Source organism: Corella eumyota, chromosome 7 (assembly GCF_963082875.1).
Source record: "Corella eumyota chromosome 7, kaCorEumy4.1, whole genome shotgun sequence".
Lineage (NCBI taxonomy): Eukaryota > Metazoa > Chordata > Ascidiacea > Phlebobranchia > Corellidae > Corella > Corella eumyota.
The window spans coordinates 827,329-844,065 of NC_137496.1; the positions used below are offsets into that span (position 1 = coordinate 827,329).

At 29.8% G+C, this 16,737-nt stretch overlaps 2 protein-coding genes across 2 annotated transcripts; both read left to right on the forward strand.

Moving 5' to 3' along the window:
* The first annotated feature begins 1,625 nt into the window (after positions 1-1,625).
* Positions 1,626-12,334, forward strand: LOC145760518 (ATP-dependent translocase ABCB1-like). Its single transcript, XM_082574430.1, has 25 exons — positions 1,626-1,791; positions 3,869-3,962; positions 4,373-4,578; positions 4,767-4,890; positions 5,184-5,317; positions 5,426-5,597; positions 5,913-6,037; positions 6,161-6,374; positions 6,650-6,832; positions 6,928-7,044; positions 7,199-7,411; positions 7,547-7,727; positions 8,086-8,259; positions 8,367-8,408; positions 8,504-8,683; positions 8,798-8,976; positions 9,129-9,339; positions 9,475-9,590; positions 9,698-9,837; positions 9,980-10,120; positions 10,282-10,438; positions 10,711-10,905; positions 11,005-11,211; positions 11,291-11,437; positions 11,512-12,334. Exons 1-25 carry the CDS (start codon positions 1,670-1,672, stop codon positions 11,713-11,715), a joined length of 3,978 nt encoding a protein of 1,325 aa, XP_082430556.1. The 5' UTR covers positions 1,626-1,669; the 3' UTR covers positions 11,716-12,334.
* Positions 12,335-12,574: 240 nt separating this feature from the next.
* On the forward strand, positions 12,575-16,207 carry LOC145758973 (2-amino-3-ketobutyrate coenzyme A ligase, mitochondrial-like). The gene is made up of 9 exons (XM_082572681.1): positions 12,575-12,835; positions 12,903-13,047; positions 13,212-13,347; positions 13,594-13,725; positions 13,795-13,949; positions 14,147-14,229; positions 14,583-14,754; positions 15,024-15,145; positions 15,508-16,207. The coding sequence occupies exons 1-9, from the start codon at positions 12,646-12,648 to the stop codon at positions 15,657-15,659; spliced, it is 1,287 nt and encodes a 428-aa protein (XP_082428807.1). The 5' UTR covers positions 12,575-12,645; the 3' UTR covers positions 15,660-16,207.
* Positions 16,208-16,737: the final 530 nt, after the last annotated feature.

Consider the following 16,737-nt stretch of genomic DNA (forward strand, 5'->3'; position numbering starts at 1 on the left):
TATGACGTAATGTGTTTGCTACCAAAATCTGGGACTTTTCTCTTAAAATCTTGCGCCGGTTTCTTTGCGTTGCGCAATAATGTGAAGGTGGACGAATCGCTTCGAATCAGCCCTTATATAGTTATCAAATTACAAATGTTTGTAATAATATTAACCTGTGCCACTACAATACCTTAAAAGATCTCAATAAAAACTTAGCGTTGGTCTGTATGTATAAAAGTAGGCTAAAGGGTTATAATTTATTTATGCCGAATTTGGGCTTAATTTAATGTGGTTTGATCAATAAAATTAAGTTTAACGTGAGAGAGTACGTCATATATAATTTTGTTTACGGTCAAAGTTAGATTATGATAATACTTGTACAAAACAACATGACCATCGGCTATTATAACTTTAGAGTGTAAAAAATTGACATCTACCTTTGTTTTGTTTTGTTAATGTTTGAAATATAGGACTAAACAAAAATTAATTGCTTATTTTTTTCTGGTAATATTATTTACATTATGCCAAAAATGATTTTAGTGATGCGGAAGTGTTATTAAATTTAACGATTTTAACATGACCACGTGACAACAAAAACAAATATTTTAAAAGTCCAAATCTCAAAGGGCTGTTTACAATGTTGATGACGTCACAATAGGCTCCCCTTACGTAGGGTTTAGAACACCTAGAACCTTATGTAGCGTGACGAAATTCAGGTGAGATTGTAAAAAGTTTCAGTTGTAAAAAACCTGGGGTTGTTAAATTTTGCGAGTTCGGATTAAGTTTTGCAGGGAAAATTCAAAATAGTTTAATCGAGTCACGAATTCTGTCACAACTTAATTGAAATAAGAACTCGCAAAAATGCGTGACAATATTTCCCTCAGGCTTTATTCATACCGTGTTGTTTTATATATAACAACTTTAAATTATTTTATTGAGTTAGTACAGTGAACAGATAGTGTGAAGGCGTATTCTAAATTGGTTTTGTCTTACAATAAACAGACTTTAGTATATTGATATACAGATACATTATGTTAAGTTAGTACTTTAACTTCGAATGGTGTTACTATTTTTGTAAAGATAGTTTTAACTGTAAGAAAATAAGTTTATAATATTTTACTACAAAAAAATAGGTAGAAAATTTACCATATAAATTTAAAGTTATATTAAATTTACTGGTGGTATGGAATAATAGAATAAATTTATTGACTAGGTGGTAAAAATGTGTTGTTTATACGTAGATTCTCATTTTACTATAGTCATAAATTTACCTTTAACCTATAAAGAATTACTGAGGCATTTCCACATTTTTCACAGTCTGCTTACTTTGCTTAGAATTTGCAAATTTTGCCTGGTCACGCATTCTAAAATTGCAATTTCGTTTGAAATTTGGGTAAAACTGTCAAAACAACAATTTTAAGTCGTCTATGTTAATCACAGTTATATAAAACAAACGTCTATTGTTTGAATGTATTGTTACAATATTTAAACAGATATAACAAAGAGAATGTTAAAACTTTTGTTAAAAAAACAATTGTTTTTTTTTTAAGTTTTAAGATTTAAAAAGTAAATTTAATATATTTTTACTTAAAATAGAAATAATTATTATTCAAATTAAACAACTTGCTTATTTTTCAGTTTTAATTAATATTCACAAAATAAAACCAGTTAAGTTGTTGGTTGCAAGATGGCGACCAATGAAAGTTTTGAAGCGGAGGGGACAAATTTTCGGAGCAACCGAATCTCAGACTCGGAAGAAACTCCTCCTCCAGCGTATGAAGAGATCAACCTGGAGATAAAAAACGGAAAGTAAGTCTTCATCTTCTTTATAAACTTAATCAATATTTAATCACTTAAATAAAACCACCTACAGACCTACAAAAATTGCGAATAATTTTAAAAACTAATTGATTTAAATGAAATGAGTATAAATATTTCATTGCAATCTACTTTATTCTTCGGATACGCCCTCATGCCAAAACCTAACTAAGTTGTACAATAAACATTATAAAAATTTCATGGCTTAAAACCGTCATTGATATAACATATTATGGTACGAAATTATAGCTTGCAAATCTATTTCTGTAGCGTTTATTACAGAAATAAAAGGGTGTCGTAAAATTTTTTTTAAATGTTAGAAAATTCAATATTTCGTGCATGTAATAAAATAAAATCGTGCTTGCTTAGAAGGTTATAGATACGTCAAAACAACCTGAGTTTATCAATCTTAATCGTCAGTCTAAATATCGGTTAACATTCTTAATAATATAGTAACTCCCTAAGCTAACTAAAGGTCGGGTTCAAGTATTAAAATGCATATTTATAACGTGAAGTTGTCCTTCAACATTAAGGATAAAGATATATACAAAAACTTGTTTAAAAAATAAAACGGTCAACCCAAATTTCATTTAATATTGAAACGAAACAAGTTTCACTAACTTACTAAACGCTTTTATCGATTGGTTTGTATCATTTGTCATTGTTGGGTACGTCACTTATCTGAAGGATGCTTCAATGTCCTTTTGGTGACTCAGAAATCTCATTTTCTTTTCTTTCTACAGTAGTTAATTGAACACAAAACGAGGCAAAATGCGGCTAAGTTGCGTAATTGTTGCGTAATTATGTTTTATACAATAGTGTTGGGTTAGTTATTTCAGCAACCAATTATAAATTTGTTCGCGAAAAGTAATAAAAAAGAGAATTAGTAGAAATACGACCTAAGCAGTGTTTTCTGTTAAAGCATTAAACAATTTCTAGGTTTGTGAAATAAGAATACGTATAGGAAACTATATTAAACCTACCACCTATTCCCCACTGTTATATACAATTACTTAGTTACATACTCTACGAAATGGATCATATAATTGCTGTATTATGATAATGTAAACAAGTCAGCATCTGGTATATATCTGTAGTAATATATTGATCATGTAAGGTCCACTGTACTACTTTCAGTTTAAGATATATTGGCGCCAATAGTAACATAATGTTGTGATAAGGTTAATAAAAACAAGGCATGCAGCGGTTATTAGGACAAGTTTTGTTAAGTGTAGTTTAGGTTAGGTTATAACAGAGCATTTATATTGTTATAGGGCCAGTGGTTGACATCAAGTAATGAATAATTCAACACGTGCTATTTTTCCGGTCGAAATTTGCGCGAAAAACAACATGTGGGCATTAACAAATACGCGCCAGTTATATTTAGAATTTTGCTAGATTTGAACAATTTAAATACAGAGATAAAAGAATTTAACAAAATTCTGATCAATATTAGATGAAAACAACAACAAAACAGATTTAGAAAAAGATATAAAATTAAACATAGACGTACAATTATAAATTATTTAGAAATAGTTATAAATAATACATATAGTAATATAGAGAGGTCATTTCTGGCACTTTTGCAATTAAAAAACAATAGCTTTATGACGCATTTAATATTAATTTATAACTACATAGTATAGAAAATTGTATAAGTTATCATATACTAATACAATATGACTGTTGAAGAAGATGGTTTAGATGTAAATGAACCGTTTTTAGACACACCACAAGTTGTGTTTAAAATAATTCCACCAACGTGAGTGATTAATAAAGGAAATATTAAATAACATTATTTGATGAGGGTTGTTTTAGTTCTGGATCCAGTATAATTATACCTCGCCTGATATAGTTTAATATTTAAACTTGTTAAAACTTTCTTTACTTTAACAATTTAATAAATTCTTTGTTACAACAGAACATAAATATTTAATTTTAATTGTTTAAAAATCAAAGTCCAAATTATATACTATTATTAAATAAATTTTACCAAATGAAATATTTAAAACAGAGGGGATGGCATTGAATAAAAATTTAAATAATTTTAAATTTGTTTATTTTTTAGACCCCAGCACAAAGAGAAACCTCCGAGCAGTGTAAGTTCTGAAAGTGAAAAGGAAAAAAAAGAACCGGATCCAGAACTAAATTATACTCAATTGGTGAGAGAGTAACTTAAACAACCTAAAAACTTTTATGATTTCATTTTTTTTTTGTATATATCTTTATCCTCGATGTGGGAAAGTTGAATGCGCGACTTAAACATAGAGTAACATCAGTTACTCCGACTCAGTCTCAAGTTGCCTGTGGCAGTTTGTCATGAGATCAGTGGGGATTAAACCCACACCTTATGTGTGGTGTAGCAAGTGTTCTTACCACTACACCACGAATACATTTGTTTACTTACTAAAAACATTTCTGTGAAATAAAATATTCGAAACAGTAAAAATAGTTATCCAAAAACCTCAAAATATATAATTTGTTACTTAATGATTACATAACTTTTATGCAGACTTACAATATATACAAAACTATCAAAAAATAACATCGCAAGTAAACTTTTAATATTTAGTTTCGATATGCGGACAAATGGGATTATCTTCTTCTTATTATTGGGACAATATCAGCAACTATACATGGAGTTTCGATGCCTATTTTGTTTATCTTTTTTGGTGATTTGACGACATCTTTTGTAAGTTTTGGAACATATGGGGCTTGTATGTACAACTACACTCTGTGTTTGGCATCAGGAGTAATCACAAATACAACAACGGAGGCGTAAGTTTATAGTTTCTGTGTTTAAACCTAAGTTTAGTGCCAAAACTTGTAATTAACTCTTTGTTGAGTTTGTTTTATTTATTTCTATTTAACAACGTAAAAATTTAATCTTTAAATGACTTTAAAAGTTGGATGATTAAAAAATTTTTTGATTTTCATTTACTAAACTGGATAAAATATATTTTTAGTCAGTTTGCTCAGATTGTTCTAGAGGAAACTGCAGGTATAACCGACATTAATTCTTCCATAGCTCGATTTGCGCTTTATTTTACTCTGATTGGTATAGCTGTCTGGGTGTTTGGAGCCATACAAGTAACTTATTTTAACTTGAAATATTGATAAATATCTTGCTTGTGATAAAGTTTAATAAGCAATTGATTTTATATTAAACTTCGGTCAACTTACAGCCTTACTACAGAGTTATTTTTAGTACCCTAACTCAGTCTTAGGTTAACTTTTGACAGATTTAGCACCTTAGTGCAATATTGTATATTAGTCATGAAGATTAAACCCTTGACCAGATTAATATTGGTTATATTAAAGTGGTTTAATACCATTTAATCGGTATTAAAATATTTCTTTTTTAGTTTAAAATTGTTTTTTAGATTATAACCTGGGTTATTCAAGCTGCTCGACAAGTTAAAAGAATTCGAATTTTATTTTTTGAAAGCATTCTTCGTCAAGACATTTCTTATTTTGATCTTAATTCATCTGGAGAACTTAACGTTAGATTGGCTGAGTAAGTTAAAGTTTAGGGAACTATTAACAAAGCTTACATAATTATGCTTTAGTTAAATTAAATCTTTTTGCATTGATATTTACTAATTTTAAACAAATAATTCTATAGTGATGTTCGTAAAATCCAAGACGGAATTGGTGACAAGGTTTCTATGGCGATAATGAATACAACACGAGCTATCGCCGGACTTATTATTGGATTAATTTACTCCTGGAAGTTATCTCTTGTTGTATTGGCTGTTTCACCTCTGCTGGGGATATCAGCAGCAGTTATGTTTAAGGTAATGTTGTTATCACATGCTTGTTTGTTGCAATAAGTATATGTCTATTAGAAATAATACTTGGTTGTTGCACAACATGTATCACAACATTTGGGTGTTGTACAACTTGTAGCTCAATACTGGTGTGTTGTACAACTTGTATCACAATATTAGAGTGTTGTACAGCTTGTATCTCAACATTGTGTTGTTGCACAACTTAACTATAACTTTGCGTTGTTGTACAACTTGAATAGTGAAAGTTATCGTTTATTTATAGTTTATAATTTATAATTTGCTTTAAGTTTCATACCAATTAAATTATTTTATATTACACAGTTGGTGGCTGCTTACACCAAGAAGGAGCTAGCAGCTTATGCTAAAGCAGGAGGAGTTGCTGAAGAAGTTTTATCCTCAATCAGAACAGTTGTTGCTTTCGGTGGTGAAGAGAAAGAATGTGAAAGGTAAAAAGAATAACGAACAGTAAAATGTTACCAAAAACTTTTAATTTGTATATAAAACACTGAATTTTTTTATATAATGTGGTAAATCTTTTATTAATTTTTTCTTCAAATTTATTTTCACAGATATGGTGAGAGTCTTCTTGAGGCTAGGTCAACAGGAATAAAGAAGGGAGTTGTTGGTGGGTTGTCAATAGGAAGCTTGTTCTTGATCATGTTTTCAACTTATGGACTTGCTTTCTGGTATGGTTCAACTTTGGTGTTCAGTGGTGAAATTCAAGTGGGGGATTTGTTGACTGCTTTCTTTGCTATTCTTATCGGCGCTTTTTCTCTGGGACAGGTAGAAATTTGATTAGTGATCCAGCTTATAATTTTAAAATATTTTAAAGATAATTGGTTAAATTTCGTTTTAACTGTTAAAGATGGTTACAAACTTTAAATAATAAAAAAGTGGCAGCGTGAAAGAGTGGTCAGAACACTTGGCTTCACTACATGAGGACTTGCGTTTGATTCCTACTACTCTTATGCTGTAGCGTCGTTCAGTAGGGTGCTATAAACAGTTTAACATATATTCATTTTATTGTTTAAAACAAGTTGTTAATTGTTAACTTTTAGAGCGCTGGTGCTCTTGAAAGTGTTGGTGGAGGCAAAGCTGCAGCTTACAAAGTGTTTGAGATTATTGACCGAGTTCCACCAATCGACAGCATGTCTGAAGCTGGCCACAAACCTGACAGAGTAACCGGTCGTATCGAGTTTAAAAATATTGACTTCACTTATCCATCAAGAACTGATGTTCAGGTTAAATATTACATATTGTAGTTAACATATTCTAAACACACAGAAAACTGCTTAAATATTCTTTTAACTTTTTCTTACTTCTTACTTAACTTTAGGTTTTGCATGATGTTTCCTTGACAGCTGAAAGTGGAACAACAGTTGCTCTTTGTGGACAAAGTGGATGTGGAAAGAGTACATGCGTCCAACTTATCCAACGATTTTATGACCCTCAGGTAAACAAGGCTAAATATCTTAAGTGTTATATTCCTATATGGTAGATAATATTTCTTTCATGGTTTCTGAAGATGTTTAATTTTTTTAGAATGTTCAATCAAACAGTACAAGTAAATGGCAACTCTTTAATAATTAGCAACATTTATTGTTTAGAATGGAGTAGTTGAACTTGATGGGGTTGATATTCGAACATTGAACGTGAAATGGCTTCGTGAACATATTGGTGTGGTGTCCCAAGAACCAATTCTTTTTGACACAACCATCGCTGAAAATATTCGATATGGTCGTCTAGATGTAACCAATGAACAAATTGAAGCTGCAACCAAGAAATCAAATGCTTACGACTTCATCATGAAACTCCCATATGTATATATTAACTTAAATTCAAATAAATGTATATATCTACATGTTAACTTACTTTTATAAAGATTAATATCATATTTTGTTATGTGTTTTTGTATCTATAATTTACATGCCTTTTATTAACTTGTGTTTTTTTAGAAATTTGAGACGATGGTTGGAGAAGGTGGAGCTCAAATGAGCGGAGGACAGAAGCAGAGAATCGCCATTGCTCGTGCAATCGTGCGTGACCCAAAAGTTATGTTATTGGACGAGGCTACATCGGCTTTGGACACAGAAAGTGAGGCAGTCGTACAATCTGCACTTGATAAGGCTGCACAAGGTAGTTATATTAAAACAAGTGTGTACATTCAAACAACCTTATTTATATCTGGCAAAGGCTGAGAAGTTATTATGTAATTTTTTTTTGTATATATCTTTATTCTTGTTGTTGGAAGGTCTGCGTGACCTAAACTTAAAGTACCCAGTGTTAAATTGCCTGTGGCAGTTTGGGATATTATATATTATAATTGTCTGATAATTAAGCTGCTAATTAAGTGCTGGCTAAGTAGGAGTTTATAATGTTTATAGCGCCTTACTCGAGGGCGCTACAGCATGAGATCACTGAGGATCGGATCTTAATATGCTTTAGTTTGTCATTTTATTACATAAGATATAAATTAAGTTGTTTAAATTTCTAGGGCGTACAACAATTGTAATTGCTCATCGATTGTCAACAATAAGAAACGCGGACAAAATTATTGGATTCCACGAAGGAAGAGCATTGGAAGCAGGAGATCACGATGAGTTACTGAAAGTTGAAAACGGAGTTTACCAAAATCTCGTCAACATGCAAAGTTACAAAGCTGAAGAATGTAATTAACTTGAAAATGTTTCTACTTTGGTTATATAACTTTAAGCTATTTCAATTAGATTATTGCCTATATTTAAATATAGTTTATAAATTGAGCCTTTTTTTTAGTGTCAGTTGATACTGTTCAGGAATCTGTCAAGATGGAAAGAAGTAAGTTTTCTATTTTTACATTTTTAATTAATAAAGATTTCACTTTCAATTCTGTTACAATATTTTTTTTTTACCAAGCTCTTTTTTTGTATTAGGCATGTCCCGTATGTCTTGCAAATCTCTCCGTAAGCGAACATTTAGTGTCACTAGTATTGGTTCCGGTGAAGTTGATGATAAAGAGATAGAAGAGGAAGAGATAAAAGAAGAAGATTTGAAAGGAGCCTCATTTTCTCGTATATTTAAATACAACATACCTGAATTAGGATACATCATTGGTAACTATCCTTTTAAATTCTAATAGTCTTACAATTACAAAAAGGTTGCTAAATACAAATGTGATTCATAAATGCCAAGAAGTTTTAAAATATAAAAATATAATTCTTTTTTAGGTGGTTGTCTTGCTGCGGTAGTTAATGGTGGTATTCAACCCCTGTTTGCTTTGCTTTTTGCCGAGATTCTAAGAGTTTTTGCTTTAACTGATCAAGTTCAACAAGAAACTGAAATCAGATTATTTTCTTTGCTGTTTGTTGCTATCGGAGCTTCAGCATTTGTAGCCAATCTTGTGCAGGTAAAAATATATTTTTAAAATAAACTTTAAACTTTTATAACAACATTAAAGATGGGAGTTAGACAGCTTGTGCCTAGACATGGGTTTGATTCTAACTTCTGCCATATTATATTGTTGTAAAGCACTACTTTATATTATGTTTAAACTTTTAGGCGGCTTGTTTTGCAAAATCTGGTGAAGAACTTACAATTCGTTTAAGAAAGATGGCATTTAAGGCAATAATGAGACAGGAAATTGCATATTTTGATGACCATTATCATAGCACCGGTGCCTTGACAACAAGATTGGCTTCTGATGCATCAAAAGTTAAAGGATGTACTGGGGTTAGATTGGGAACTATTTTACAAAGCATCTTCGCATTAGGTGGGTTTAAAATATCTGTTTGATGTTCATTTACTAAAAATTACATTATTTAATTTTACAAGTAATTTAAATATGTCCTACCTAACCCAGTCTAAGGTTGACTTTTTGTTTTTAAATATTGTTTTTCTCACAAAGGTGTTGCTCTTGGTATTGCATTTGCCTATGGATGGCAATTAACTCTTTTAACTTTGGCTTTTGTTCCGTTTATGATGATTGCTGGAGTTTTACAAATGAAAGTTCTTACTGGACAGGTTTAGTTATTTCTAATCTAATAAATTAAAGATATAAAGTGGTGTAAATTTTCTTATGTAGATCAAGTTTTAAAGTAACAGAATAGTAAAAACATATTTACTTTTAGTCTGGAGATGAAGAAAAGGCTTTTGAATCTGCTGGCAAGATCTCCACTGAAGCAACCATCAACATTAGAACTGTAGCTTCATTATCCAGAGAGGAGAAGTTTTTACAAAACTACAAAGAAGCTATTGTTATGCCTTACAAGTAAATATATTTATTATGGAATGTTTTGTTTAGCTTAAAGTTTTTATGGAAAGTAATATGTGTTTTAAAACTTATTTGATACTTTGATGTTATTCATTACATTATGTGTTGGAAAGTGCTGATAAACTTTGTCGTTTTGTAGGAAATCTTATCATAAAGCTTATGCTTATGGAATCTCGTTTGGATTCTCTCAATGTATTGTGTTCTTTGCATATGCAGCAACCTTCAGATTTGGTGCATGGCTCGTTCAAGAAGAAATAATGACTTTCGACAATGTATTCAAGTAAGTACAAAACGATATTAACCAAGATTTGAAAGCACTTATAAAGTTTAAATTGAATTAAAATTTGGTTTGGCTTTAGTTCTATTTTATTTTGTAGTTTAATACATTTTCTTCTAAAGAAAAAATCTTTAACCTGTTTGATTATTATTTTTCAATTTTAGAGTTTTGATGTCTGTTATTTTCGGTGCGTTTGCGGTTGGTCAAGCCAGTTCATTTGCTCCTGATTATGCTGAAGCAACCATCTCTGCTGCAAGAATGTTTAAGTTGTTTGAAAGTAAACCGGCCATTGATTCTGAAGATAAATCCGGAGATACAGTTGTAAGTTGCAGAGATTAAATAATTCTACTTTTAGTTAGATTTTTTTATTAATTTAAAGTATTTTCTGTCATGTTGTAATTTAAAATGTTGTTTATTTTTACAAGCAGAATTTAAAAAGTGCTTAAACACAATTTTTTTAATAAAAATAAAATTTTTTAATTAATTTATTACTTTAAATCTTCAAGCAAACAGGAAATATGGTAAGTATTTAATACATTAATCAGATATGACTTAAAGATTTTTGCCCATATTTTATAATACAATTTATTTAGAACACTGAAGGAAATATTGATTTTGATAAAGTTAAATTTACTTATCCAACTCGTCCTGATGTGTTGGTACTCAAGGGTTTAAATCTCACTGTAAAACAAGGCCAAACTGTTGCATTAGTTGGACAAAGTGGATGTGGAAAGTCAACCTGTATTCAGTTGCTGGAGAGATTTTATGACCCAGCTGATGGAACTGTGGTAAGTTAAATATTGTGATAAAATTTTGCATCATAAAGTTGTGTATTTTAAATGGCAAAATCCCATAGGTTTAAATAATTTATTTTTTGTGTTTTGCAGCAATTGGAACACAAGAATTTAAAAAATCTTCAAATATCCTGGCTTCGATCAAAAATGGGAATTGTTTCACAAGAACCAGTTTTATTTGATCGATCAATCGCAGATAACATCAGATATGGAGATAATACAAGATATGCTGATATTAAGGAAGTTGTTACTGCTGCCAAGAATGCAAACATTCATGATTTCATTTCAGGATTGCCAGGGGTAATTAAATAAATAAAAACAACTGAGTTTAATAACAACAAAGAAATTTTGTTTAAATTCTTGCCAATTTTGTTTTTAGGGTTATGAAACCAATGTTGGGGCAAAAGGAACCCAATTATCTGGAGGACAGAAACAGAGAGTCGCCATCGCTCGAGCTTTGCTGAGAAACCCAAAAGTTTTGTTGCTTGACGAAGCTACATCTGCACTGGATGCAGAAAGTGAAAAGGTATAAAATTATAACTCTACATCCTAATAACCATTAAGAGAATACTCTTCATTTAAAACTGATTATTTTTTCAGGTTGTACAAGATGCATTAGATGCAGCCAGTCAAGGTAGAACGACCATCATTATTGCTCATCGGTTGTCGACCGTCAAGAATGCTGACGTCATTGCAGTTATAGAAAATGGATCTGTCGTTGAAACAGGAACTCATGCTGAACTTATTGCTCTAAAGGGATCTTACTTTAGTTTGGTTAATGCACAATTGCATTCCAAATCTTAGAAACTATTTTTGTAAATTTATTTTGTAAAAACCAAAGTGTTTAAACATTAAAGAAGAGGTGGTTAGGGTTGAAATATATTATTACAAGTCCTTATTACAACTTTTATTTAACAATATTTTAATAAACACTAATAATCAATGTTATTCTTTATTTTTTATGCTTCTTGTAACCAACATACTCCTACTTTTATTTAAATATGTTAAAAACTTTTTTCCTAAGCATAACAATTTTATACACAAATAAGCATTGTTTGCACAAAATGTAATATTGCATAACTATATTGCAGAAGTTTCAAAATTGGTAACATTTTGTTATACCGTAAATTTATTGTGTACATACATTATTTTCAGTTCTTTCAAATTAAAACCAAAATATTGTTTGGATACAAATTGATAGGTAAATTTGTTAACATAAATTCATATTACTATATCATTAAACACGATACGTAAACATGATTTGTATATATTTATTTCTTTAAGATTAGATTAATTAAATAAACTGATTTTGTTGTTAATTTGTAAAAACAATTTTCTGTATGTACATGTTTTTGCAGCAAACTTCTGTTGATATCAAGCTTAACTTTTCCTTCATTTTCTAATAAAATAACTTTTGCAAACACATATTCATTTAGGTTAAACTATATAGGTGTAGTTTTTCTTACCAAACAATTTGTTAAAGACTGTTTTTAAATAATAAGTAGATGAAGCTGTTTATTTAAATTGAGGATAAATAATAAATAAAATGTTAGTCAGCTGATTTGTGATTGCATAGTGTACATAAGATTTTTTGTAAAAGAAAACGTTAAGAAACAGTAATAATAATTTTATTTATTTAATAAATTATCTTTACTTAAAGGTCTATAAGGCATCCATTTGCTCAACCACGTAGGGTAGGTAATTCCTATAAAAGCACAGACTCTAACTACAGAAATGAATTCAATTTCACGAGGCAATGTAGCTGGTAGACTATTGAAAATTCTTTCAACTCAAATGAACTTAAGAATTCAAGCAAGAAGTAATGCTGGTTTGCAGAATGCTTTAAAGTATTATGATAATGAATTGGATAAAATACGAGAGGCTGGGCTATGGAAATATGAACGTGTAATAACCACCAAGCAAGGTCAGAAGGAAAATCTTCATTATCGAACAATAAATTATTACAAAATTTACATTAACTTTTTTTAAAGATTCTGAAATTGGAGTTGAAAATCATTCTTCTTCAATCTTGAATTTTTGTGCAAATAATTATCTTGGTTTGTCGAGTCACCCAGAAGTTGTTCAAGCCGGAAAGGATGCCTTAGATGAATTCGGCGCTGGATTAAGTTCAACTCGGTACGAAACAAATTAAACTTTTTTGTGTTGGTAAAAGTAATGTATAAAAAACACATTCAGTAAAGCATACCAATACTACCTTTATTTTAAGTCATACAAAAAAATTAATTCAATTTCTGTTAATTTGCTTTTTGCTTAATAAATTATTCTTACATGTTATGTAGGTTTATATGTGGTACTCAAACTATCCACAAGAAATTGGAGAAACAAATTTCAGATTTTCATGAACGTGAGGATTCTATTTTGTATGCAAGTTGTTTTGATGCAAATGCTGGAATATTTGAAACTTTACTAAGTCAGGTATATAAAATAAATGGTGCATTGTGTTATAAAAACAATTACTCATGGATAATAAATAAGACTTAATAATGATACACATCAAAAATTTATTTGATAAGATGTGTAAAAAAATATTATATTTTAATTTTTTTACTATTGAAATCAAATTTTGATCTACTTTAAAATAAAACAGAATGTATGCTTGTAATTTTTAGTGCAAGTCTGCCTTAAGGGCAAATTGTAACATAAACAAACTTTATGTCAAAGGAGGATGCTGTTATATCTGATGAATTAAATCATGCTTCAATAATAGATGGCATTCGTTTGTGCAAAGCAAATAAATATAGATACACACACATGGACCTTAATGACCTAGAAGAAAAACTAAAGAACTCACAAGTAACCTTACATTTTAGAATAGTAAAGTTTCGAAACTACTTTGGTTAAAATTTATTGTATAACTTTTAGCAATATCGCCACCGACTTATTGTCACAGACGGAGTCTTTTCAATGGATGGAGACGTGGCCCCACTACCTGATTTATGCAAACTTGCTGACAAATATAATGCAATGATTTTGGTGGATGAATGTCATGCAACTGGATTTCTTGGCAAAACAGGAAGGTACAATTACCAATAATACCTTTAATATTAAACCAATGGTAGTATGTTAATTCCTATATGTATGTATCTTAATTTACATTATTTAATTGTGTTTATAATTCAGAAGTGTTCATAATTTGCATGTGACTGTAATTGTTAATGTACTAGCATGTTTAATTCAATTTGTAATTTATCTGCATGGAAATTGAATATATCAGAGGCACTGAGGAATTATTTGGTTTGTCAAATAAGAACATAATTATTAATTCAACGCTTGGAAAGGCATTAGGAGGGGCAGCAGGTAAGGTTTCATGCTTTTTACAATATTAGTATGGTTTGATCTTTAATAAACAAAGGTCTTATAAAGCATATAGTATATGTAATTACCTTGGGTAAACTATGATTTTACCAGTTTGTATAGTATTGACTAGGGTGTAGTATTTGGCCTAGTGTTTTGTTTTTATTTCAGAGGTATTGCTGCTATAACAGGGCAGTAACAAGAATTTAAGTCAAGACCTTATGCTATTTTGTTTAAGCACTTGCATCTTGATTGTATTTAAAGAAGCATTATTGTCTTAATTCAATCTTTGGATGCATGTAAAGTCAAATTTTGTACACACAGATTTCTAAATTATTTTAAACAAATTTTCAAAGGTGGATACACAACTGGACCTCACCAAATTATCTCCCTTTTAAGAAACAGATCTCGACCTTATTTGTTCTCCAACACTCTACCACCTCCAGTGGTTGCTTGTGCCAGTAAAGTGTTTGAAATGTTATCGAATGGAAGTCCCCTAGTAGAAGATATCAAAGTGAAAACTGAAAGGTAGTTTGATTTTTAAAAAGTTTTGGTCCAGGCACTGAACATTACCACATGAGGTCTTTGGCTCGATTCAAACTGGTTGCAGTTAACAACAAAAAAATTATCTTAATGTTTTGTTAAAGCATAGTATAATTTAAACCAAAACTCTTTCTGATAATCAGAAAATAGCATTAAAAATATTAACAAACAAATCTCTTAAACAAGAATTGCAAAATCATTTTTTACTTAATAACTGTATGTGTTACTTAATTATGTAATTTTGTTTCATGCAGATTTCGAAGCCAAATGAAAGGTGCTGGGTTTGTAGTTTCTGGCACAGATCATCCTTTATGTCCTGTCATGTTGGGGGATGCTAAGCTAGCTGCCAGTATGTCCAACGACCTTCTTAAGAAAGGTAAATGTATCTTACCTCACTATCTATATGTAATTGAGCTTAAAAGACGATATATATGTCCAATTTATAGGCCCAAAAAATAAATAAAACTGCTATTTGTGAGATGCACTGGTAATTATATTAGGTAAATATTAGGTAATCCATTTTACAACAATTAAAATCGAATTGGTATAATATATATGCTGCTTAATTTTGGAATACTGCAGCAGGCTTTATTTAAATATGCCTTTTTTAATGATTTTAACAGCCTATTTTGATAAAAAAATTATTTTTTAGACTAGCTATGAACTCATCTACAGTTTTTTTTTTCAATTACTGTAGGTTTAAGACTTTTACTGTCTACTTTTACTTTCACATTACAGGTATCTATGTGATTGGGTTCAGCTTTCCAGTTGTCCCTGTTGGAAAATCTCGAATTCGAGTCCAAATATCAGCAGCTCACTCATTGGAAGATATAGATCGTCTTGTAGATGCTTTTATCTCAGTTGGTCGCGACCATAAAGTTATTCCATAAGTTTTAATATTGCACTTAAAAGTAGCACTTGTTTGTTAGAGATTAAGAGTTTATGTAGAATTTGATCTTTTAGGCTACCCATATATTTCACTAGTTTGCTTGTAAGTTATATATATAGATTTGTATTATATTTTATTGCATAAGGTGAAGATTTTCGTATTATATAATGCCTATAACCTTAATAACGATACTTTTTATTATAAAATACGCACTCATTCCATAAATTTTGGTATGTATTAACTTTTTAACGTACTTAATCTACAAATGTTGCACTGTTTTTGTCTTTTTAAACTCACGTACTTAAATGTTGAGATTATTTTACATTCCATCCATATTTTACACTACATAAATTATGTTTTAAATTAAAGTTAGATTTTTTAAGGATATTTATGCACTTTCAAGTTAGTTTCATTGTGAAATTAAGTAGTACTTGCCTTTAAATTATGCTCTTTTTATACGTACTAAAGATTTTGATCAATTTCAGGTTGTTTTATTGTTCAAAATTATTATATATAAACGTATTTATTCAGATACATTCCATATTAATGCCTTCTAAAAATGTTTTGCTTTTAGTTTTCTACCATATTTTAAATTTTAATAATTTTTAAACCTTAATTATTATTTTAATTTTATTTGTAAAAAATTGTATATACTATTAACTGTGGTGTAGAATATATAATATTGCTAAATACAATAAGTGTAGTTTTTTTGGTATTTATAATATGTAAAATTAATTTTAAAATTATTAAATAAGAACAAAATAATATTTAAAAATTTTTTACACTAATTTGCATAAATTTTAATGATTAAAATTGTCTTTAATACGTTGCTAATGCGTAACAATGTTGTATAAATGCATCATAATTGCTAGAAATACTTTCATTGCTAGTGTATTTTTTGTAGGGTCTGATGACAAAATGTTTTTTCGTTTTATTTTTATCAAAATATCTGACATTTGAAATGTTTTGGTAGCAAAAACAAGTCGAATATTTAAGGTAAGAAAGGCAAATATGTACAAATATTGGGAGTTAGTAAAATTTTTGTTTTTAGAAACGCAGAAACAAGTTTTTATTTTGTT